Genomic DNA, 26,623 nt, shown 5'->3' with positions numbered 1-26,623 from the left:
TGTGTTTACTTTCAAACAGCTGACTTTTAAAACCTTTTGAAATAATATTTATCACACTCAGATACTTTAAGAAATTACAATTGATATCATATTTATCTTTGAAATTTTCATTATGACATTCAATGCCCATCAATGATTAAATCAGATATAAAATTAACACCTTTACTACTCCAGGACTTAAAATATAAAGTTTTACGGTTAATTCTTATGTTACAATAATTATTGTTCCATAAAACTTCATCTGTTTTTTCATGATCCATATTCCTTATTTAAACCAAGATTTCAACACATTTGTCATAGCTGAAGTTAATGACTTTTGGGATTACACAACCAAATCCAATCCCCACCAACTTTTTATAATTCATTTGAAAACAAATATTTCCAACTACTTTTGTTCTCATCATCTAAAAACCTTTTAACCCAAGCACATTTTAAGGCATCAATGAAGTTATATATATTAGTTATATTCAAACCACCTATTTGGAGTAAGCAGCACCATTTTTGCGTGAGGATTTTATACTCAGGGATATTTATAAATGCAAGTGTACAATGGACTTCGCCGATTTTCGCAGGACAAGTGAATAAGGATATATACATCAGCCGTCCAGAGCATTGCAAGAACTCTATGTTATCTTCAAGAAGAAGAATGTTGGCTAAGTACTAATAAGTTAAAATATTATTGTGATTGTGTGATTATTTTTGTATGTGCATTTGTTGTCATATATTGTAACAATCATATTTTGCTTTTAATTAAAGACTTAGATTTAAAAGGTGATTTTGGCCTTAAGTACGACTCGTAACAATATCATTGTTGTTTGTATGCACATTTTATGCCTAGCTGGTCTAGTTTAATGTAATGTATTTTAATATGTATTGGTTATTTTTTGATGTTTTAAGTTTGAGCCCTGTGTCAAACTGAAAAACAGTGTTTACACTGAGGTTTGTTACCCATCAGGCAAAAGAAGATTTAATAAAATAAGACAGGTACACCACTAACCACTACATCTCAAATTAACTTGTCAGTATACCTACTTTGTGCAATTTCACTAGTGCTCATATGAATTCTGCATTGTCTTGAAGTAATTTGGCAACTCAATTTTAGTATTATATTGTGTTTTAGTTCACTTATTTGGTGTGTGTATAAGAGACCCCATCTAGTGGGCAAGCGTGCCTGTTCGGGGTTGCCCTGTTGCACCACACACCGCATTTTGACATTTTTATGTGCAATGAAGGTAATAAACTAAACTAAACTAAACTACACTCTTTATCACAGCCCTGTCAACAAATTAATAAAAATTAACAACTGCACTTACAAACAACATAACAAATAAAACCTGCACACAACCACCAACACAATGAATTTTAATTCCTGACCATAACCCATAACAAATGAGCTACAGCACCATTGGTGCTCTTGTTTAAAAGATTTAATGAATCACTTGTGCATAACGTCTTTAAATTGAACAACGTTCTTTCCTGCTGGAGTTGGAGTTGGTGATATTTAACGAGGTTTCAAATCGAAGAACTCCCAATCTCCCTCAGATCCCCATCCTGTAGTAAAACCCAAGTATGCTGCATTCATAGGAGACGGATCCGTATATTCTATGACCGCACCAAAGCCTTCTTTGCTAACACGAACAGTTCTGCCATCCCATTCTAGTGTAAAGTTGACAAACTTGCTTGGGTCGAGGATATTTGGAGTTTCTTTGGACCCGATTCTAGCCGCCTTTAATTGACGTCGCAGAAAAGTGATCTTATTCTTTTCCCCTCCAACGCCTGTAACAAATATAAATACGATAGATAAGTAAATGAACACAGTTGACAAAGAGTCGAGAAGAGAAACAAAGCGCCGAAACAAGATGATTAATGATGTTGTACAAATCACGCGTCTCCCTCAGATCATTTGCACAATCTATTTATATTATACTGCATAATTCAAATATAAACGCCTCAAAAAAGGTTTGAAAACTTTCCAAAACGGCTGTATATCAGAAATAAATATTTGAAATCGATATCCATGTTGTTGTTTTTATCAATACAAACATTGTTCCTTCCTGTCAAAAATGACACCAAATGTGTGACCATAACTTATTCCATGGTTGAGTAACTGTCTTTGAAAGACAAGGAGGTCTCAAACAAAATGTGCCAAATCTGTCATTGTTTGCACCATTTGCTAAAGGAATATCACACTGTTTTATTAAAACAAAATCAGTATAATCCATAACAGCATTGCATCTTCTTCTCATATGCTTCTTATCAACCTGACCTCACGCTCGCACTCCTGAGAGATTGTATTTTACACTTCAAGCAAAGTCTGTCTTAAACCAGCCAAGGTGGTATGATCTGTCACTCTCGTGTGCACAGCCCGACCAAGTTGATCGAAGAGATGTTCTATAGGATTTTAGTCCGGGCTATTGGCTGGTCACTCCACTCGTTGAATTCTTGCAGGAAGTCATTTACAATTCTTGCCCTGTGTGGTCGATCGTTATCATCCTGTAGAACAGCCTTCGGTCCAAGGTTTTGCAGAAATGATATACTGCAAACTATATACTTTTCATTCATTCTTTTATTCATGCATTAACCATTCAAAGCAATGAGATGAGCGTTCTTTGGGACCACTCTGTCTTTCAAAGAAAGTTACTCAGCAGTAGAAAAAGTTATCGTCACAAATGAGGTGTCATTGTTGACAGGAAAGAACAATGTTTACAATGATATGAAACAATAAGAGATAGATTTCAAACATTTCTGATATACAGCTGTTTTTGAAAGTTTCCAAACTTTTTTTGAGGAGTTTAGTATTTCGCTTTCTAACAAAATGTGTAACTTCGCCACTAGTGGCGTAGCTTGGGGGAAAGGGGAGGTCACGTGCCCTTGGACGTCGTCTAATTAGGGGGCGCCAAATCGACCAATTCAGCGTTCCTTCGCCAATTTTGCGCCCCCTCCAGGTGGTGAAATTCGAAATTTTCAAGTCGCATTTCAACATAAATGATCATTTCAATTTGAAAGACCGTTTTCCTCGGACCGAAATTCATCTTTATTATAATCAAACTAGTAATATTTTGTGCAACTTTTCGCGCGCTCCACGAGCAGTTGTTTCAGGAATTGGGGGTTATCATGCAGTAGCAGAGCAGTGGTGTCATGTTTACTCACACCACTATGCTAGCTGCATTGTTAACCCAGTGGTGTGTTAGGTAGTGCTTAAATCATCCTCTGCCATTAAACCGTATCCCTTTACAAAGTAAGTTTCATTCAATCATCAATTTCTCGATTATCCCTCTTTTTTACATACGTGCGGTATCATATCCTAGAGCTATTTTCTCCCCCAGACTTCCATATCAATGCTATCGCTTTTAGTTCATTTTTTTCAACGTTATGACCACTCAAACTAGTAGGTAATTTTATGTGATAAAAACTTGTACTTGCATATCTCATACATATCCGTGATGTCTCTGTTTTCTGGTGACAAGCCAATATGAAGATCATGTTTCGCTTTCATTTTGAATCTGATCTTAAACGTCCTTGGTAAACGATTAAAACACCAGTTATATCCCTTCTGATTCGAGGTGTGGAACTTCTGACCTATGGAAATAAAAGCAAAGATAAAAATGAATACGATTGGATTAAGAGAACAGGTGATACAGCCTGCATCTAGAAATAATACCCAGCGCAGCCAGGATCAGCCCCCCCAGCGCGAACCGTGACAATTGCGATTTTCTACGTCAATACTCACTTTTACGCGTATACCAGTTAAATCAATCAATTGAAAATCCGTCAAAACAGGGTGATCATAAGTTGATTCAAATGCAGAAATCAGGCTTGGCGTAAAACAATCTCTCACTCTGCATTCCATCCTTCTGAAGGGAGAATCAGCCCACTTATTTCAGGTACAATTCTGGTTTACCCAGTGCACCCTGTGTTTTAGGGTTAGGGTTACGTTAGGGTTAAATTAGGGTTAGGGTTATAATTAGGGTGGGTTAGGATTAGAGTTAGGGTTATAATTATGGTGGGTTATGATTAGGGTTAGGGTTATACTTGTACGCAGTGCTCGGATATCGACGCTTTCGCGTATTTTTTGGGGGGATCTGAGAGCACATCAGACATATCGAATTGCATTCTGAATACGAGGAATGTCCTGATGAAATCAAATAATTTCGATTTTTTTTTTGTAATTCGCAACACAATAAATATTGTAGGGCAAATTATTAAAAATTGATATTTTTGGTATTTAACAGTCCTCAAAGTAAACCTAATAAATCTAATGATATGTACTTAAAGTGTATGTAGCTGGGATGAAAAGCCAACTCACTTTTTCACAAAACCTGGTCGAGGCTCCTATGCTATAAACTTACCGCTGGCCGGTGCCTTCTCTGTCACATTGCTGCTCGTCTCTTTCGCCGTAACTGCAAGAAGTGAGAAATGGTTATAATATACATCTAAAAAAAAGTAACTAACCCCTCTTAAATAATGGCCTTTATTCAGTCTAAATTAGAAAGACTTAAAATTTAAATCTTAGTTGAGACTTGTAAATTTTTAAGTCTTTAAGATTTATTTTACGCGGGGTTTGATTTAAATTTTCTTTGGGATCGGGAAAAAGAAAATCTATTTTTAAATCTTTCGAAAGACTTAAACATTAAACCAATCACAACGAGATGGTGCGTGCACGTGATCAAATCGAAACGTTTTCCTGGACTGCTTAGCCACCATCTTTCTTTTGCGATTTCGTGTGGTGGCGAGCGAATGAATGAAGTGATGTGTACGAATTTGTTATGCAGAATTGCCAATGTCAGTGACTATAACTTCCATGAAAAAGCTTACATTGTTGTGCACGAAGGGCCAATGTGAACATTATCTTCAATCACTGAGGTAGTAGTCTGTGCTTCTGTTGTATAAGCTTACCTATACACATAATATAATTTATAAATGGGTAAGCTTATTTCCATGAAGGATCACACTCGGCCATGCCACTTCAGTGATACTGGAATTAGCACTGGCACTGCAGACTATTGCTTGAACTTTATGAAAGAAGTAGTCCTGACTTGGTATTACTGCCGTGAATAGACGTATTGCTTGATAAGAAGTCACACAGACTTGTATTTAATATCGATATTTAAATCCCCATAAAGATTTATATTATTTTGAAATAAATCCCAGATATGCTTAAAAGTAAATCTTAAAGGACTTGAATATTAAATCCAATGGACTTGCATTTTTAAATCTCTGTGGGAATGAAATTTTTAAAACTTTGTAAAGACTTGTTTTAATCCTATATTGATTAGTTCCTAACTACAGTCTCTGAAAGTTTTGAAAGTAAGTCTTTTGGATTTGAATTTAAATCCCTGTAATTTAGGGTGTTCAAAAAGGGGCTATTGTATTAAAAATCTGTAAAATGCGTTGGAAGCAGAATTTATTTCTCCGCATTTTGACACCTCATTTGATACGATAGCCCAGAAAACAATAAAACACCGGTCAATTTAATGTAGTGAGGTCCAGATTTGAAAGTTGCACTTACATACACATTTTTACAATACAAAAACACTCAGATATCATTACACAGATTTCCTTCCATTACACTGAATACAAAATCAATACAATTTACTGCAACTTTCAAATCTTGGGTTACATTTATTTAAATGTACGCTGTGACGTCAATATTTAGTCAATTGCTGCAAATGAGGTGTCAAAATGTGCAGAAATAAATTAGCTTCCAACGCATTTTACAGATTTGTAATACAATCACCCCGTTTTTGAATAATGGTCATTATTTAGGGGGGTTAGTTACTTTTTTTGAGATGTTTATTATAGACCTACAAGATTTCAATATAGCAAAATAAAAAATAATAATAAGTTAAAACTGATTCACGCATAGATTTTAAATACTTTAGTATTAAACAGTATTTAAAATCTATGGTTCGCGTCTGACGTCAGGGCAAAGGCGCGCCGTGATTGGTTGCCGACCTGCGCAGTACGGAATTTTCTTTCTAGTTGTCCGAATTTCAGACGCGAACTAGTCTTTTCATCTCTGTCTTTCATTATATGTGTATGTGCTAAATAAGGACGAGGCGCTACAACTTAGCCAGAGTCTACGATCCGTCACAAGTCAAGAGTCATCGAATCGATCAACGAACTAAACTCCTGAAAAAAAAAAATCTGGAAACTTTCAAAAACGGCTGTATATCAGAAATGTTTGAAATCTATCTTCATATTGTATCATATCAGTGAAAACATTGTTGTTTCTTGTCAATAATGACACTTCATTTGTGATCATAACTTATTCCACGGCTGAGTAACTTTCTTTGAAAGATAGAGAGGTCTTAAAGAAAATGTGCGAAACTGACCAATATCTGCGCTCATCTCGTTGATTTGAATGATTTAATGAGTGGGTCAAATGCATGAATAAGAGAATGAATGAAAGTTGTTCGCACCATATCATTTTGAATGAAAATGTGCTAGGATGGGATTAACAGTCCTACAGGTGGATCGAAATGGATCAACGTAAGTCAATCTCTCTTGCTGGTTACTTCTTAAAAGTTGTCATTTGCAAGAAAGATCTACATGTAATCAACCATGGTTCGATTATCAGAGCTGGACAAGGCTCGAGCTATTGGTCAGCTTGAGACTGGCATACCTCAGAATCAAGTTGCGGTAACATTTGGAGTTTCCCCCGGTATGATCTCCAAGATGAAAGCCAAATTTCGTGAGACCGGAGATGTCAAAGACAGACCCAGAAACGGCCGCCCAAGAAAAACAACGGCTACATCAGGCTGGCAGCGCTTCGAAACCGTAGACTAAGTGCCAAAAACTTTGCAAGCCCGGGTTGCAAGCAAGGCAGGCAAGACGTTATAACAATAGAGTATCTGACCAGACTATTCGCGATAGGCTTCATGAATCTAATCTCCGAGCTCACAAGCCTGCCAGGAAGCCTAAAATGACTCCACTTCATCGTCTTGTCCGTCTTCGCTGGTGCCGTCAACACCGCGGTTGGACCATGTGGCGCAATGTCATGTTTAGTGATGAAGCAAGATTTTGTTTGAGGAAGCTGGATGGCCGAGCGGAAGTGTGGAGAAGACGTGGCGAACGTTTAGCAGATTGCTGCATTGAGAAAGTAACAGCCTATGGTGGTGGAAGCGTGATGATTTGGGCCAGAATATCGATGACAGGAAAGATCAGACTGGTAGCAGTCAACGGAAATCTCAATGCAGTTAACTATCGAGATAACATCCATCAGCTAGTCGCAGTACCATTTCTGCAAAACCTTGGACAGAATGCCGTTTTACAGAATGCTGTTTTACAGGATGATAACGCTCGGCCACACAGGGCAAGAGTTGTAAATGACTTCCTGCAAGAAGAAGGAATTCAACGAATGGAGTGGCCAGCCAATAGCCCGGACTTAAATCCCATAGAAATCTCTGGGACCAACTTGGTCGGGCTGTGCGCGCTAGAGTGACAGATCAAACCACATTGGCTGGTTTAAGACAGATCTTGCTTGAAGAGTGGAATACCATCTCTCAGGAGCATGTGGCCAGGTTGATAAGAAGCTGTTGTGAACGCATATGGCTTCTCTACTCGTTACTGATTTTAGATAAGTGGCGATTGATTTAATGAAACAGTGTGATATTCCTTACTTATGTTTACTGGTGCAAATGGCGCAGACAATGGGAGATTTGGCACATTTTGTTTGAGACATCCTTGTCTTTCAAAGACAATTACTCAGCCATGGAATAAGTTATAGTCACATTGGTGTCATTTTTAACAGAAAAGAACAATGTTTGTATTGATATGAAACAATATGGAAATAGATTTCAAATATTTCTGATATAAAGTCGTTTTGGAGAGTTTCCAAACTTTTTTTAGATCATTCTGCTGAAGAAGGTTGTAGTCTAAACAACCGAAACTTTCAGGTGAGCAACTTTGTGTTTTGAACAAAAGACTTAAAAGGTAGACAAGGTACTGTTGGTCGAAGCAGCCAACAAATATCGATTTTCATTATGTAAATCAATATGCTATTGACAAATAACTCTTTGATGTTTTGCAAAAGGTCATTCTACAACCCATATACTTTCAAACCTTGCTTGATTTATCGTTGTTAATGAGTTATGTAAGTGTTGCAAGTGTACAACATAACTGAAGAACCACAGGACCTACAAAAGTATATCTGTGATATTTGAATTCTTCTACACACTTGCAATGAAATGAGCAATGCGATTTTTGCCAGAGCTTACTACCATTCGCAAGATGCTGTGAACTACCAAATCGCAACACTTTAAAATATTGTCAAACCTTAAGTTGAGATTGCCCGACAACCAACGGTGACTCATCAGGTAGTACATGATTAAGACTCTGCACCGGTAATCCAGCGACCGGGGTTCAATCCCCGCTGAGTCCTGATTTTTTTCTCTCTCAAAATATTTATATGCCAGTTTGCTCGAGCCCCAAAATCATCAAGATATGGTAAAGATCATGATAAATAAAATGCAATGAATTTACAAATGTATTGGGGTTAAAGAACTGTGCCCTGATAGATGAGCATGTTGTGAATCCTAGTGAGATCCCACCGAACCACCCCTTCCGTGCTTTATGTATATATTTGTACTTTACCTTCTTGGGATTTTGTTCCATTACTGTTGGTAGAACTCTGGACACGGCCTTTAGTCCCTAATGCCCTCAGAAGAGCGGGAAAGTTTCGTTCCATTTGATCGTCTGTATCCATACGATAGTAGAGTTTGCTTGCTAGTAAGGCTCCTAACCATCCCGTTGCTTTAAAGTCGGACTCAACTTTTAAAGGTATAATGGGAACCTTTAAATTGTATGCATATTCAGCTTCTGAAAGAGAATGATGCATAACATATTGGGATTTATAACTACGACTTTACAGCCATATCAACGATATCATCTCAACGGAGGGTTTTGTTACGAGTCGTACTTGACTCAAGGCCAAAATCACCTTTTACCCAAATTCACACGAATGCACAACACAAATACACTGTTTGATTAAGCTAACGAAATCTAAGTCTTTAATTGAAAACAGAGTATGAATGGTACATGAAATAACAATACCGCATATACAATAAAATCACACAATGACAGTTTTACTCTATCTGTACTTAACCAGCTGTCTTCTTGTTGGTGATCCTAGAGTTCTTGTAATGTTCTGGACGACTGATGTAATATGTATCCTTATTCACTTGTCCTGCGAAAATCAGCGAAATCCAGTGTACACTTGCGTAACTTATAAATATCCTTGCGTATGAAATCCTCACACAAATATGACGTTGCTTTCTCCAAACCGTTATCTCCTTGCGCTGCTTTCTCCAAACGTAACTCCTTGCGCTGCTTTCTGCAAACGTAACTCCTTGCGCTGCTTTCTCCAAAAATGGTGCTATTTCCACCTTTCACACAATATCTTCAGAAAGCAGGACTGCGATGCAGTTGTCCCCACTTATATTGACAGTTGCGTTGAATCAAAATACCAGACTTCAGCAAGTCGACAGAAGAATATATATATTCCTTTCTTGGAAGAAGTACGTTCTTTGACGTATTCTAGATCTTCTCCGACAACACTGGCAAATAGTAGTACTTTGACTACATAAAATATTTCTGGTCTAGCCCAGATCAACACTATCAACTGTGAATAATAATGTGTTTACATTTTCTTATATATCAAGCCCTGGGAAATCCCAAATATTAATAGCCAAATTTGGAAATTCCCAAGCCTTAATTATAACATTAACCTTTCTCATTACATCACTTCCTTAGGGGAATTTCATGACATCATTTTCAATTCACAATCTCAGGGGACTTTCCAATTGTGCAACACTGCACTGACAAGGGGAAGTCCCAGCTATCCATTCAATTTGCTGAGAGGGGAATCCCTAAAATAAAATGTCTCATGAAATAGATCTTAATTGTAAACAAAGAGAATCAAATTAAATTACTCAGGGCACATCACAGTATGCTTCTGACGCGATTTTTGTTTGAATTTTGGCAATCCGGAAAACCGATGAACTAGTGATTTGAAACGACGTAACAATTATTTGTTACCTGCAGAAACCATTGTAATTAGTAGGGTAAAACTTGCTTGTGAGTATATGACTTATATGTTTTGCTTTAATAGTTAAAATTAATACGTAGTATGAACGGACCTTAATTTATAGCTGCAACAGTCATTAAACTATAAGCCTACCCGTGTTATATTTCACATGAAGCTTTTGCAATATCTTAAATGAGACCGGATGGATTAAAAAGAACCCTCATTACAGACATTCGTAAAACTACCACAACGTACTCAATTTAATATACACGTTCTGTAATTCGCAAAGCATAACAAATATGGTGACTACGGCTAAACCCTCTACCGCTTTTGCCATCCCTTCAAGTAAGACGGTGGCATCTGGTCTAGCGCACTAGCGCAGTACCCTTATCAGAAGATTAACTACTGTAACCGCCATGCACTTACCCGTTCTGCAGTTCGTACTGGCCTGATATGCTTTTGAAAAACATACGAGGACTACTGCTGATCCCTCGACTGCCTTTCCCATGCCTTCAAGTAGACTCCCCTCTGAAAAAAAAATCCGATCTATATATAAAGTATGCTACGCATAGGCACAACGCGTAGATGTTGATCCACAAGCCTAAGCACACTTTATAGGTTGTCGCTGACAACAACGGCCCCATCATTCCACAAACCATTAAACAACAAGGAGTTCCTGCTAAGAAACGCACACCCTATACATTAACAATTGACCTTCGCAGCCAGGATCAGCTCCCCGAGTTTCGTGTTACAACCAGACAATTAGCAGTAAGTTCCTTATCCAGGTGAATTTCAAGATTTCTCCATTTTTACACGAGAGCATAATAACCACAGCCACGGTTCGAACCCACAACATCTCCCACTGTATTCGAACGCCTTATTGATTGAGCTAACTTGACTGCTGGGGTTTGGACGACGATACATATTTTGTGGTTTGCTTGTTTGACCCATAGACATACCTAGATCGCTAAAGGACCAATCTCGTAGACGAGGTAGGTAGAGCCTGGCGGCTATTTGCAAAATAGGAGCTTGATGTTATGTCCGTGACGTCATTGCCAAAATATTTTGTGCCGAAAAATGACGAACATTGCACTTTTTTTCCATTACTGCTATTGTAAAAAGCCAATATGTCAGGAAAATATTAAAACCGATAACACCATATTGACATTGGCTAAATAAGCTGTGTTTTCACTCGCAAAGGTAACATGATATCGACAGTTCTTGACGTAATTTCGACCTTTTGGGGTTATCTAGAATACTATCTTGCCAGTCGTTTTTGTTATCCTAACTAACTGAAATATGAACTTGGACGTAGTAGTGTGAAAATTCTTGCCACTATCTGCCATCAGTTTTATTCCGGTCAGCATAATATAAAAAAGCGCTCAAATAATTGTTTAAGATTTGACCGCAGGGTTAAAAAGAAGCAATATTGCTCCAAAAACCATAGCGATCAAGCTTAAAATATAAATTAGCTACGATATACACCAGGCACAAAAAGAAACTCGTCAGTTATATTCATCCTTGCTGTTCAATAACTTGATAATTATGGATTATTCTGAAATATACATTTTGTTAATTGGACTTTGCTTTCTCATTTTGACACCCTGTTCGTGAAAAACGAACAAGAATTGACCAAGATATGCGCCTCCAAAGCCTCAAACCCCAAAATCAAAAGTTGCATTTTCAACGATTTTCAATGGGAACGCATCGTTGTATTGACACAAGCACTACGGGCCAATCAATGAAGCACATAGTGTTCCAGGCACAATTGAATCGTTAAAATTGCAACTTTTCATTTTGGGGTTTGATAGTTAGTAGGCTCATATCTTTGTAAATTCTTGCTCAATGTTCACGAACAGGGTGTCAAATGAGAAAGAAAAAGCCTGGTGTAGGTCAGGGCCTGAGAAATGAGGGAAATTCAATGGTTAATTCATTATATCTCGTATGCTTCTCTGAATTCATTAATATTTGAAACCAATTTCTCTACCCTTTTTTTTTTTTTTTTTTTTTTTTTGAATTTTCGTTTCTTTTTGAATAACAAATTCTGGTTTTCCAGTGCACGGGGGCCGCTGGGGTGATACCGATTTAATGCTTCTAAAAGGTATTTCTATACAATTCGGCGTCGGACTCTAGCTGGGAGCGTAGCCTAAGTCTTAAGAAATCCAAGATTTCAAATGAACAACACAATTGCGGGTAGTCTCCTGACTGCGGAGGAAAATAAATAGACGGGCCATTCTGCCATGCAAATGAGTGGCAGAATGTCACCCATGTGTCTTAAGAATAGCTGATGTCTATCACTAAATGAATCATATGATCATTTTAAGACCAATTATTGTTGAATGATTGATGATCATTTTAGTGACTTAGTTGACTTAGTTGGGATCAACGTCAAGTCGTTGCCAGTGTGTAGCACACTATAATCATTGCGTTTCTGTTTTCTTCTTCTTTTTTCTTTTAAACGTGTTTCTTTTAATACTAAGCATGACTGTTTAGAGTATTGACGGGTAATATTTAGCCATCGTACTTTGATTGTTTAGGAATTTAATACGTAATACTTAGTTTCTGAACATGTTTACAAAGTGAAGGCAAGAAGGTGTTCAATAGCTGAACACGGTTTTTGGAGTGTATGAAAGATATGAAAAGTAACATTTAGCCTAGCACTAAAAAAAACCAGATTGCAAATATGTACATTCATTCCCATGCATCAAAATAGAAAACAAGTGACGTAGGAGTCCGGGTCTCTGAAATCCCTGACATTGCTCTGCTAGCCATAATAAGTCCAAGTTTTGAGATATTTTCTTATCTTAAAAACCACTGAACCAAAATTAGGCTTGTTTATACTCATTTTAATTCATTTTGCATGCTGATTCCAATTATGGTCATGCAAATTCACTACTTTTCTGAAATTAGTTGAATTTGTAAACAAATTTTAAACAGTCGAAACCCGCGTACGGTCACGCGGGTTTTTATCAAAAATCAAAAAATGTCCATGTCCATATTTGGCTTCAACATGTAAAATGCATTTAAATGAGTACAAACAAGCTTAATATTAGTCAGTGGTTCTTAAGATATTTGATATTAAATATCCCAGAACAAAATAGTTATGAAAACTTACCCAGAGAGTCGATATCCATCCATACTTTATAGCCAGCTTGTTTCAGTTTATTCTTCACTTTTATCATCTGCTCTTGACATTCCCAATTGTAACTTATCATTACGTGTTTAACATCTGAAAAAATATACAGAATATAAGTGTTTTTATTTTTTTGTTTTTTGGGGGGAGGGTTGTTTTAGTTTTTGTTTTAGTTTTTTTCTTGTTGTTGTTTTTTGTTTTGTTTTTTGGTATTTCAAAATAACCTTTTTCTTTTGATCAATTTCGTTTTATTTTATTTTCTACTTATTCTTACCTTAAGGGAAGGGGTATGAACGTTTGGACAGTATTTATTGTGGGACATTAGAGCACATCAGACATGTCGAATTGCATTCTGAATACGAAGAATGTCCTTCTGATATCAAATAAGTTTGATTTTTTGAAACTCGCAATGTAATACACATTTTATGGCAAATCATTAAAAATTGATATTTTTGATATTTAACAACAGTACTCGAAGTAAACTTTATAAATCTGATGATTTATACTTAACGTGTATGTAGGTGGGATGAAAAGCCGATGAACAATTGAAAATTTTGACCTTTCGTATTGAAGATATGGATTTTTCCCCAAAACACCAAAAAATGTAGGTCTTTTGGGAAAAAATCCATATCTTCAATATGAAAGGTCAAAATTTTCAATTGAACGTCGGCTTTTCCTCCCAGCTACATACACTTTAAGAATACATCATTAGATTTATAAAATTTACTTCGAGGACTGTTATATATCAAAAATTTGAAAAATATCAATTTTTATAATTTGTCATAAAATTTGTATTATATTGTGATTTTCAAAAAATGAAAATTATTTGATATCAGAAATACATGCTTCGTATTCAGAATGGAATTCGATACGTCTGAGGTGCTCTCATATCCCATAAAAAATACTGTGGAAACGCTAAAAATGCTCATTCCAGATCCCTTAACCTCATGAGAATTACCTGCCGATTGGCTAAAATGAATATTGTGTCCAAATTTGAACTAATCAAGGAGGGTATTAACATGATTAATAAGATCATTTGCAAAATAATGCAAGTTTGACCATAAATAGTTTAAGCCCAGTCATATGATTGGTGAAATTGATAAAATGATCATTTCAAGTTATCAACCAATCAGAAATGTTGTTAGATGACCAGTAGTATCCAGGGGTTTAATTTAGAAAATAATCAAATTCGACTTCCGATGATGATCAGCTTACCTTCGTTGCTTCCTCCTGCATCTGCCATGGTCAATTGCAGAGTTGGCGAATTTCCGTATGATTATTCCCAAAACAAGCTTGATTGATTGGTTGAAAATGTCCCCTACAAATGTCCAGAAATATTGGTGCATGTTGAAGCAACAAAATATAAAATAAAAGCGCAGCGATTTGTAGTGCGCTACGCTACATTGAGCAGTTAGGACGCTGGACTACGGATTGTTATTGTTCTGCAAGGCTCACTCAGTCATTTAATAAGGCAATACAAACGATCGAATTTGGTATAGCAAAGAAATTACCTAGTGTTTCAATTGTCATGAAGGTGACTGGGTATAGTGCCTTTTGTTTGTGTTTGTTTGAAATTGCTTAAACCCACCGAAAGTCATAATGAAGCAGCCAAAACAATACAAGGTTAAACATGGAAGTTTATAACAACCTATTATAATGACCTAAAGGAAAAATCATTTATGGCAACAATGAGCCTTGCATTGTAAGTCATGGTTAAAATGTGTTGAGTACCCACCCCACCCCCATAGGCCTACATAATATTACATACCGGTACCTTATAATATTTATATAGCACGGCTATAGCTATAGCCTACATTTAGAAAGTAGGTCCTATAGCGCTAAATTATGATAAATAGGCCTACACAAACCCGAACGCAAGTCTGAAGGGTGTAATGAAAATGCCAACCCGCGATGGGGGGGGTCATTCACCTGGAGATAGGAGGGACAGAAAATTAAAATCCCCTCTAATAACACGCGAATTTTTCTAGGTTTGGACAGTGGATTTTCCCAAGGACCTCATCCTAGGTAAATAAACAAACAAACAAACAGACAAAATGGTTTTCATAATCATGGAATCCATAGCCCCTATAAATTGAAATTGCAGGCTATCACGGGAGCAAATTTCCAAAATTCACCTCATTTACCAGAATTGGGGATTTGGGCTACCAAATCGCTGGTCAGGCAATCCTGGTTTTCAATGGAAAAGGGACCTGGTTGACAACAATTAAAATATCGATTATTTCTGCTGGTTGTTCTCGAGATAAAGTACTGAGTTTGACATTTTCGGAGCATGAAGGGAAAAAGGGTAAAATAAAAATGGAAATTCTGACAAAACTATAATATATAGACCCACACGATGTGCTTTACAGAGGTGGGAAATATCATTCTTTAGCAAACTATATTAGTTTGAGACGCTAAAATGAATTCCGTAAAAAGCTCTCGCGGGAGAACTAAAGGCCTATAAAAATCAAAAATATCACACTAAAAGACAAAATATGATGCTTGAATTTTAACACCAGGATTTTAAAAAAAATATTTATATCCAAGCACTATGTCTTTAACTGACATTACTGAAGAAAAAAAAAATATTGCTTTATATTTGACCGAGAAAATTAATTTCATAGCAAAAAGGTGTATCTCTGAATTGTGCTGATTTTAACATGTATCGATCGACTTTTAGCGCGACTATGCATTTCTAAAGAATTGGTAGTCCAGCGTCCTAACTGTGAGTTGAATCATGAAACTGTGCTCTTGGGATGGGTGATTTTAAACAATGGGGCATTTGAAGCACGGTATTTTAATTTAATGATTTTGAAATAAATATTATATTATTTATTTACTTATGTCAATTAAGTTAAAGAAAAACATGAAAAACCTTTGCTTTTGTTCTGAGACCTTTGGCGATAAAGATGAGAGTTCATATTACGCGGTACAAATAATCCCAGCTCAGACAACAATTTAGAGGAGATCCACATCGTAAAGAATGATTTAGAAGAGTTGGATAGCAAAATTATTGATGGTATAATTATGCGTTCCAGAATTAGATACGCAGAAAAAGGTGACAAAAGTATATAATAAATATTTTTCAAGAGGATCTGTAGACATTGATTCTGGAATCTGGATGATGGTACTGAGATTGTAAACCCTAATTTAATTTAAAACAGTGAGTATTACAAAGATTTGTACGATTCTAACATTTGACGCTGATGTATTAATAATGCATTTCTGCAAGGTAACCATGGTAACCACCCATTGACAATGTAGAGAAGTCTAAATGTGAAGGGAATCTTACAAAGGTGCAATGTTTTAATGTGCTTCTCTGGCTTAACAAACTGTCAAAAAAATTAAAAGTGTCTGGTTTAAAGCTAAATGTTTATAAATCTCAGGGTTTATGGATTGGTGCAAAAAGACATGGTAATGAGAAGCCTTTTGATATACACCAGGCACAAAAAGAAACTCGTCAGTTATATTCATCCTTGCTTTTCAATAACTTGATAATTTTGGATTATTCTGAAATATACAATTTGTTAATTGGACTTTTCTTTCTCATTTGACACCCTGTTCGTGAACATTGAGCAAGAATTGACCAAGATATGCGCCTCCAAACTCTCAAACCCCAAAATGAAAAGTTGCAATTTTAACGATTCAATTGTGCCTGTTACACTGTGTGCTTTATTGATTGGCCCGTGGTGCTTGTGTGCAATACAACGATGCGTTCCCATTGAAAATCGTTGAAAATGCAACTTTTGATTTTAGGGTTTGAGGCTTTGGAGGCGCATATCTTGGTCAATTCTTGTTCGTCTTTCACGAACAGGGTGTCAAATGAGAACGCAAAGTCCAATTATCAAAATGTATATTTCAGAATAATCCAAAATTATCAAGTTATTGAACAGCAATGATGAATATAACTGACGAGTTTCTTTTTGTGCCTGGTGTAGATTGGCCAACAGATCCAATTAAAGCATTAGGTGGGTATTTCTCATATGACGAGAGTTATCATCAACAAACGGTTGAATTAGTCTCAACGTGCAGGGTATACCACATCCAGTCAAGACTAATTCAACTGATTTTTATGATTTCTCCGGAAATATACCGATTTGGAACGCCTAATTTCAATATGTTAATAAGAAAAATATGAGCTATCACCTGATACCAAAATCTGCAGTAAGCCTACAAACATAAAACATTGCGCGCATTCTGTTTCAAATGAACTTATCATGATGAGCTATCATGATCATACTGCGCACCAATCGTATTCGTACACTTAAAACAATAGCAATTATCTTAACGGGCACTGAACGTTATTACCAAGTTATCAATAGATGGAGAGAAGTATGCGTATCTTTATACCGCATTCAGCACGATGAGCATTTATTTTCTCAAAGTTATTTTGCAACTTTATGCTCATTTTTTGAGAGCTGGTCATACTGAGTTACAGTCTGCCGCCTGGACAACCAATTCTTTAGAAATGCTTAGTCGCGCTAAAAGTCGATCGATACATGTAAAAATCAGCACAAATTAGAGATACACCTTTTGCTATGAAATTAATTTTCTCGGTCAAATATAAAGCAATATTTTTTTTCTTCAGTAATGTCAGTTAAAAACTTGGTGCTTGGATATACATTTTTTTAAAATCCTGGTGTTAAAATTAAGCATCAAATTGTGTCTTTTAGTGTGATATTTTTTATTTTTATAGGCCTTGAATTCGCCTGCGAGCTTTTTACGGAATTCATGTTTTAGCGTCTCAAACTAACATAGTTTGCTAAAGAAAGATATTTCCCACCTCTGTAAAGCACATCGTGTGGGTCTATATGTTATAGTTTTGTCAGAATTTCCGTTTTGTTTTACCCTTTTTCCATTCAGTCTCCGAAAATGTCAAACTAAGTAAAAGTAGGCAATGGTGAGTACTTTTATCTCGAGAGCAACCAGCAGAAATAGTCGATATTTCCTTTGTTGTTATCCAGGTCAATTTTTCATTGAAAGCAAATTGCCCGACCAGCGATTAAATCCCCAATTGGGTGTTCTGGTTAAACATGATCAGTAGGAGCGCTATAGGTCTGGGAATTTCTTTGCTATATTGAAGTTCTGGCAACACTATAGCCATGCCGGTATTCCTATTAAACCCAGGGATATCGATCCACAATGCTAGTACTAGCCTTTAGATTTCACGTGTTGATTTAGAAATTTTATCAGCCGACAGTGAAAGATGGTGAAATCAAAACGGAAATTCTGACAAAACTATGATATATAGCTCACGGTGATGTGCTTTAGAAAGTTGGGGAAAATCCTTCATTAGCGAACTATATTAATTTGAAAAGCTAAAAGGTTGATCCAAGAAAAAGCTCGCGGGCCGAGCTGAAGCCTATAAAAATCGAATATCTTACACTAAATGACTGAATTTCAGGCCTAAGTTTAACACCAGGATAAAAAAAAAATCAGTATCAAGCATTATAGTTTTTCCAGCCATTTACTGAAAAAATGAAAATTATTGCTTTTCATTTGGCTGAGAAAAAAAATTTTACACTGAAAAGGTGTAACTCAAAATTTTGCTCATTTCAACACCAATTTCGATCGTTTGTATTGCCTCATTAAATGACTGAGTGAGCCTTGCAGAACAAAAGAATCGGTTGTGCAGGTAGCTGACTGGTTAAGGCTTTCTGGTTCTCAACCCTCGATATATGATAGATTTTTTCAGATTTAGTATGACCTAAAGGTCATGTTTATTGATATCGACCTAACAAATAGGTATAATCAATACAAATACAGCACAGGTACATATAAAATATAAAAGCAACTTACAACTAGCATATAACACATATTTTACATAATATTTGAACGCATTGTCAAAGCAGAAATAATATAGTTAGAAATGACTTTTAAGGTATCATTGTGTTATGACGCTATTTGCTTTCCATAGCTAATTTAAATATATCGCTCCGCGGCTCCGTCTCCTCAATTACCCCGGCCTATTATTCGTGGTAGTTTTCAGCCAGCCACAGCCGGGAATGGAGCTAAGAATATTTACTCGTCTATATTATGTTGTGACCATTTGGTTGATGAGTAATTAAAGTTTATTTGTGAAGTTATATTTTGCTCTCGAAGATTGGAATAAGCTTTGCACTTCATAATAAAGTGAAATTCATCTTCTGTTTCATGAAGATCACAAACAACACAGAGCCTTCTTTCTGGTGGAATTTTTGGGTAAGAATATCTACCTTTTTCTATCATTAATGTATGTGCACTAATACGAATTTTGCAAAAAGCAGACTTTTGAGAACGATTTAGCAAATGAACATAATTTTCTTGTCCAAAAGATGATTTAAAAAGACAATAAGTACGGAGCTTCTTTTGCTTTATCGAAACATGAGTATACCATTGATCATAAATAAGGTTTAAACTGTTATTAACTAAATGAATGATAGATGATTTGGAAATGATGTTTGGTTTATTCCATACCTCATCTTTACCAATTAAATGACAAATATTTTTAATACCCTTTGACCAAGTAAACAAATTAGTGCAATTAAGAGATCTGTTGTCAAGTAGTGCTTGAACAGCAAGAGATGAATTACCTAAATAACAATCTTGATTAAGTTTCCACCAATATTTTAAAGAAAGTGCAAGCATATAAATCAACAACGGATAGCTTCCTAATTCAGCTCTAAACAGCATTATTAGGAGCTTTACGGTGAACTCCAAGTATAAGTTTACAAACTTTAACATGAGTATTTTCACTACTTGGTTTTTCACAAATATCAATGAAATTACCATCTTTGTTGTTTTTAAAAATAAAGGAGCCCAAATTTCACAGCCATAGGTTAAAATCGGCTTGATAAGTGTTGAAAATAGTTTCAAACTACATTTACATGAGCAATTAAATAAATTTTCTCTTATCTTAAAAAACACCTTATTAGCTTTGTCTTTTAGTACATTAATTGCATTTGTAAAGGAACCTGATGACGTAAAAAGAACTCCTAGATAACTGTAATTATTGCAAACTTGAACTTGATTATTATCATATAAAAAATTGAAATTATTACAAACACGACCACCTTTGTTAAAAATCATAATTTTAGTTTTAGCATTGTTAACACTTAATTTCCATTTAAGACAGTAATCATACAACAGTTTGAAGTCCCTGTGCACTGTCTGACATAAGAACAAGATCGTCTGCATACATGAGATGATATAGAAATGATTTCGTTTCTTTACATTGATGAGCACATGCACGATAAAATAAAACTACCAGTCGATATACGATACGTGGTACGCCTATCTATCTAAAATACAGGTTTGCATTTACTATCTTACATTAGGCCTATGCTGTATTTCTACAACAGAAACCGTCATTAACAAACTAGGCAAAATCCAACTGGTCAAAAAAACCAAACAAATAAGCATTTACAATGCAGATATATAGGCCTACATACCTTATGTGATGTTTGAGATATCGGCATTCAGGTTTCTGCAGAATGCCTGAAACTTCGTTTCGGACAAAATGGTTCCGGCATAAACTGACCAGCGAATACCGCTGCTGCAGACGACCGTCAAAGCAATATTTTAATGTTAAGTATGTCAATCGACGGTAGCTCCTTGTGTAAATGCCCTTTTAGAAAATGGTAGCCTGCCTACCATGGGTACTTTAGTAATCGATCAAGGGAATACGTCTATAATTGCTATAATGGTTGTTCAATGCAATCGATCCGTTTTACAAGTAAGATGCAATTAAGGCCGCTACCGACTCCAAGTATTCAACGTAGAATATTTGATGTAACATGTCTACGTTATATGCATAGGCCTATTCCCATTCTATTTCCAGTAATGTTTTAATTCTAACGAATGTTTTATGACGTAAAATCGATAATATGTAGGCCTAACGTAGAATATCTGGTAGGCCTAGAAGTGCACATTCTACATCCACTAAAAAGTATGTAGGGTCCTTTAGGTAAACTGTGTGTTTGCACGTAAAGCCCGTGCGTTGATCAAACAATTGAGCTGTGCAATATGTTGTAGGAAGCACCACACCACTCTTCGCCATACATACATTCTTCCAGCCACATGAATCAATTTACATATTGTATAAGAAAGAGTGGGATATCTGTTTTCAGGAATATTGGGAACTATAAGCATACACCTAACGCTTAATAGAATAATAGGCATGAAGAAACCCGGGTATTTGTAGGTAACATGATCGATTTAACAATATCTATTATTGAGTTTAGAGGTCATTATGTTAATGAATGAATAAAATGGTAGTTTTTAGATCTATTTCAGATGGTACGTCCAAATGAATAAATGTTATTACCTTAGATCAAAAATGTTTTGATGCTTTTAGCAAGATTTTGAACACTTCATTTTGATATAAAAGTAGTTAAACAGCAATTTACATAATAAATAATTGTTGAATGAATCCGTATGGGCAATAATATTGTCCGGGGGTACCGCTTAAAGTTTTTGACAATTAAATTCCATTGGTAGGGACACTTCATTACACATGTCATGTATTATGATGTATTCGTAAGTAACATTTTAGTATTTGTAGGTAAGAATTAGACTTTTGGTGAATATCGCAATCAAATCTTCATTTTATTTTATCCATGGTATTCGTAGGTAACCTTACGAAAACGTCAAAAGTTACCTTCGAATAAATCAATTTGGACACAAATTACTCAGAAACCAGGAGGTCGGCAAACGTTTAAAATGAAGCACACATGACAGCTGACAAATCCAAGTATTTACCCCCTTCTAATCTTCCTCGAATCTGATTTTTCTTTCAAATTAGCTGACCGTCGTCTATTTCAGTACACATTTTTCAACAATTAAGCCGCATTAAGTTTTGCATGGCAGGTATGTATGTGAATTCGCAACTTTCATTGACATATGATTTGATAGCGAATGTACGTGCCTTCTTTATGTACCGATATGGGTATTGGCATGAATGGCGGTGTTTCACAATAGGGTCATGATGTCAAATTGTATTTGTAGGCAACATTCGACTACCGATATTTACCTACGAATACTTACTTATTTTGTTAAAATCTCCGAAATAGTTAAATGCAGGCTATTGAAACTTGGCAGTATTAAAGAGTGTATTACCCTGTACCTATTGCTTAAATATAATTTACTATTCTCTCACTTTGTGGAAGTGACAGAGCTTTTAACATGTATTCGGAGGTAATGCATATTTTTTACCAAACCTACCTTTGTGCCATTTAGAATTTCTGGCAGCTAAACACAAAAATAAAGATATCTGAATGCAATGCATTTCAGTATTGGACATATCAAAGCTTGTATCAATCGCGCATTTATTAGTGATTTCCATTTTTTAAAGATATATCTAGTGCTACGAAAAATTGTATTCGTAGGTAATGTAAAAAAATACCACTCAAAAAAGTATCACAAAAAATTCATGATTACGTAAAAATATGTGAAAAATTGAACAGGCAATCTTTGAATACACACCTTTCAGGAAATCAATTTAGATTCAATCCAATGACTGCTTTTCATAACTAATGTAGATGTTTTTAAAAATACTGTAAGAATTTTGAAAAAATGGGTCATAATAGCATGTTTTTTGATCTCTGTGTCTTAGTTTTTCACAGAAGGGGGTCTTATTATATATGGTGCGAAGCGTATGATCAAGGCGAATAAACACAATACAAAAACGAAAGCCAATTGTTTAATACTTTTAAGTTATGGTCCTGAACATGCCGTGTACACTTTTCGTTGGATTCGACCATATATATAGTGCTATCATCAGCAGATAGCATGTGTGTGTATAGTGCTATCATCAGAAGATAGCATGTGTGGTATAGTGCTATCATCAGTAGATGCATGTGTGTATATAGTGCTATCATCAGCAGATAGCATGTGTGTGTATAGTGCTATCATCAGAAGATAGCATGTGTGGTATAGAGCTATCATCAGTAGATAGCATGAGTGGTATAGTGCTATCATCAGAATAGCATGTGTGGGTATAGTGCTATCATCAGTAGATAGCATGTGTGTGTAGAGTGTTAATATCAGTGGATAGCATGTGTGTGTATAGTGCTATCATCAGTAGATAGCATGTGTGGTATATAGTGCTATCATCAGTAGATAGCATGAGTGGTATAGTGCTATCACCAGTAGATAGCACGTGTGTATAATAGTGCTATCATCAGTAGATAGCATGTGTGGTATAGAGCTATCATCAGTAGATATATGTGGTATAGTGCTATCCTCAGTAGATAGCATGTGTGTGTATAATAGTGCTATCATCAGTAGATAGCATGTGTGGGTATAGTGCTATCATCAGTGGATAGCATGTGTGTGTATAGTGCTATCATCAGTAGATAGCATGTGTGGGTATAGTGTTATCATCAGTAGATAGCATGTGTGTGTATAGTGCTATCATCAGTAGATAGCATGTGTGGGTATAGTGTTATCATCAGTAGGTAGCATGTGTGTATAATAGTGCTATCATCAGTAGATAGCATGTGTGGTATAGAGCTATCATCAGTAGATAGCATATGTGGTATAGTGCTATCCTCAGTAGATAGCATGTGTGTGTATAATAGTGCTATCATCAGTAGATAGCATGTGTGGGTATAGTGCTATCATCAGTGGATAGCATGTGTGTGTATAGTGCTATCATCAGTAGATAGCATGTGTGGGTGTCACCAGATTTAAAGATTGGTGTCACTTTGGCAATTTTGAGTTTATCAGGAACTAAGCCATATTTAATTGAAATATTGAAAATGTGGCAGAGGACCATGCTGACATTGTTTATGATTGATTTCAATAAGATAGTGCTGATGCCATCCATGCCTGAACTATGGCTTGATTTTAGGTTAGCACATAATTTAATTAGTTCCTCCGGTGTTGTTGGGGATATAAAAATGCTATTCATTAGTGGCGGTTTTGATGGAGCCTGAAAATCGCCACATGGAGGTGGAATTTTATCAGCAAGGAAGCACCAATGTTTGTGAAAAATCGTTGAATTTGGTGGCAATTTCATGGGCATTGGTGATTTTGCTACCAATGTCATCAGTAAAAAGTCAGGAAGTTTTGAATGTTTGTTACGCCCGAGTAAATTGTTCAAAGTTGACCACATTTTTTCATGTCATTATTGTGGAGCTCAATTTCTTTAGTGTAGAATGATTTTTTGGCAACACGGAGGAGACTATTAAGGTGATTTCTATATTTTTTATATTTAATTTCATTATTATCAGTAGGTTTAGAAATATACTTTTTGTATAATTTATTTTTAGTTTTGATCGATTTAATTAGACCTTTAGTAACCCAGGGTTTTTTAGGAGTATTCCGGTAGTTAGATTTAGTAGTTTTTATTGGGCATTGAATATCAAGTAAAGTAAGTAATTTATCATTAAACTTATTATAAGCTTCCTCAGGGTCATCAATATCATACACAGAATGCCAGTCGGATTGAGAAAGAGCATTATTAAGGCCTTTGATGTTATCAGGCTTGAATTGTCTAGCTTGCCTAACAGTTGGCTTGGGTGGTGGGAAGAACCTGGAGCCCTTTGATATGGTGAACACAGGAAGTGATCCGAGAGATCTGTAATTAAAGCACCAGACTTGTGATTAGTTGACACAACGTTGGAGAATACATTATCAATACATGAATAACCAGTAACGCCATGCCGGTTGCGATATACACGAGTCGGACGATCGATGCATGGATAAAAATCATGAGAAAAGAAAAGGTTAACAAATCTGTTAACTTTAGGCAATTGATCGTATTTTAGAAGATCGATGTTGAAGTCTCCCATAATATAACATCTTTTCTTTTCTTTAGAGATAGTTTCAAGGGTCTTTGTCAACTGATTGATAAAATCGTCAAAAATCACATATTCCGGCTTGTATATAATTCCAACAATAGTTTGTTGAGACTTGTGGTTAATCTCAACGAACACAGAATCACAATGTTGGCAATCTAATTTAAGATCACATCTTTCGCGAAAATTGATACATGGATTGATATAAATTGAGGCGCCGCCACCATTCCTTTCATGCCTTACACAATTTACTGATGAATAATTGCTAAGATCAGCCAGATTTGCATCATCATCATGAGAAAACCACGTTTCCGTGAAGCCATAAATATCAAAGTGATGATCGAGCATAGAAAGATAGTTTGCAACATCGGTGGTATGTTTGTTGAGGCTCCTGATGTTAAAATGCAGAATGGAAAGGTCGCTGGCGCCTAATTCAGTCGCATCGGGTAAATTTTCACTACTATAATATTGACAGTTATTGATCTTGTTATAATTGAGGTTCACGGTGTCATCAAAGAAATCATTATGAGAATTAAGTGAGCAATTAAAAGAAAATGGATCAAATTTGATATTGGACATGAAATCGGACATTATACGAATAACACAAACTTAAACTACCAATAAATTTACTTAAATTACAACTTGTAAACAAATCAAAAGATTTGAATAATTAGTATAGAAGCGGGAGAGGCTGTGCCCAGTGATGAAAAAAAAATGCACCAGTCTCTTAAGCTCTCAGACTCAAATATACATGCAAAATATGAACGAAACGAACTTGAATAAAAAACCAATTAAATGAACTGAATAATTTAAGCAATAACCAAATCATCAATAGAAAAAACAAATATAGCTCAAATGTGAACATGGTATAGTAAATCAAACTATTTTGGTATCAAAATGGAAAAGATGAAACAATAAGCACATGTTAATAATACCTTTCGACATAGAGAAATATGAAAACAATTCTAATAGTCAGATCAGTCATGAAATAACAGAAATATAATGAAATAATAATCTGACGAATCATGACGTCATATATATTTAATTGTACAGATAAAACAAATAATCAAAATGATGTGGATGACATAGAATATCTGCAGCGTTAATGGGGGATGGAAATGGGAAGTGAGGATTTGAACTCATGATACACAGATGTATAGTGCTATCATCAGTAGATAGCATGTGTGTATAGTGCTATCATCAGTAGATAGCATGTGTGGGTATAGTGCTATCATCAGTAGATAGCATGTGTGGGTATAGTGCTATCATCAGTAGATAGCATGTGTGTATAGTGCTATCATCAGTAGGTAGCATGTGTGTATAGTGCTATCATCAGTAGATAGCATGTGTGGTATAGTGCTATCATCAGTAGATAGCATGTGTGGGTATAGTGTTATCATCAGTAGATAGCATGTGTGGGTATAGTGCGATCATCAGTGGATAGCATGTGTAGTGCTATCATCAGTAGATAGCATGTGTGGTATAGTGCTATCATCAGTAGATAGCATGTGTGTATAGTGCTATCATCAGTAGATAGCATGTGTGGGTATAGTGCTATCATCAGTAGATAGCATGTGTGGGTATAGTGCTATCATCAGTAGATAGCATGTGTGGGTATAGTGCTATCATCAGTAGGTAACATGTGTGGGTATAGTGTTATCATCAGTAGATAGCATGTGTGGT

General features: G+C 35.8%; 1 protein-coding gene across 2 annotated transcripts; it reads right to left on the bottom strand.

Moving 5' to 3' along the window:
* Nucleotides 1–771: 771 nt before the first annotated feature.
* On the bottom strand, nt 772–20,758 carry LOC140145507 (uncharacterized). 2 transcript variants are annotated; one of them, XM_072167220.1, is made up of 8 exons: nt 20,591–20,758; nt 14,400–14,478; nt 13,143–13,259; nt 10,454–10,555; nt 8,596–8,820; nt 4,350–4,400; nt 3,424–3,579; nt 772–1,776 (listed from the first exon to the last, which is right to left on the bottom strand). In XM_072167220.1, the coding sequence occupies exons 2-8, from the start codon at nt 14,401–14,403 to the stop codon at nt 1,502–1,504; spliced, it is 930 nt and encodes a 309-aa protein (XP_072023321.1). In that variant the 5' UTR covers nt 14,404–14,478; nt 20,591–20,758; the 3' UTR covers nt 772–1,501. The 2 variants fall into 2 exon arrangements, with proteins under 2 accessions (XP_072023321.1, XP_072023328.1); XM_072167227.1 differs by lacking the exon at nt 14,400–14,478 and having other exon boundaries at nt 13,143–13,256.
* Nucleotides 20,759–26,623: the final 5,865 nt, after the last annotated feature.

The sequence above is a fragment of the Amphiura filiformis genome, chromosome 2, assembly GCF_039555335.1.
Source record: "Amphiura filiformis chromosome 2, Afil_fr2py, whole genome shotgun sequence".
Taxonomy (NCBI): domain Eukaryota; kingdom Metazoa; phylum Echinodermata; class Ophiuroidea; order Amphilepidida; family Amphiuridae; genus Amphiura; species Amphiura filiformis.
This window is presented reverse-complemented; position numbering and strand designations above follow the sequence as displayed.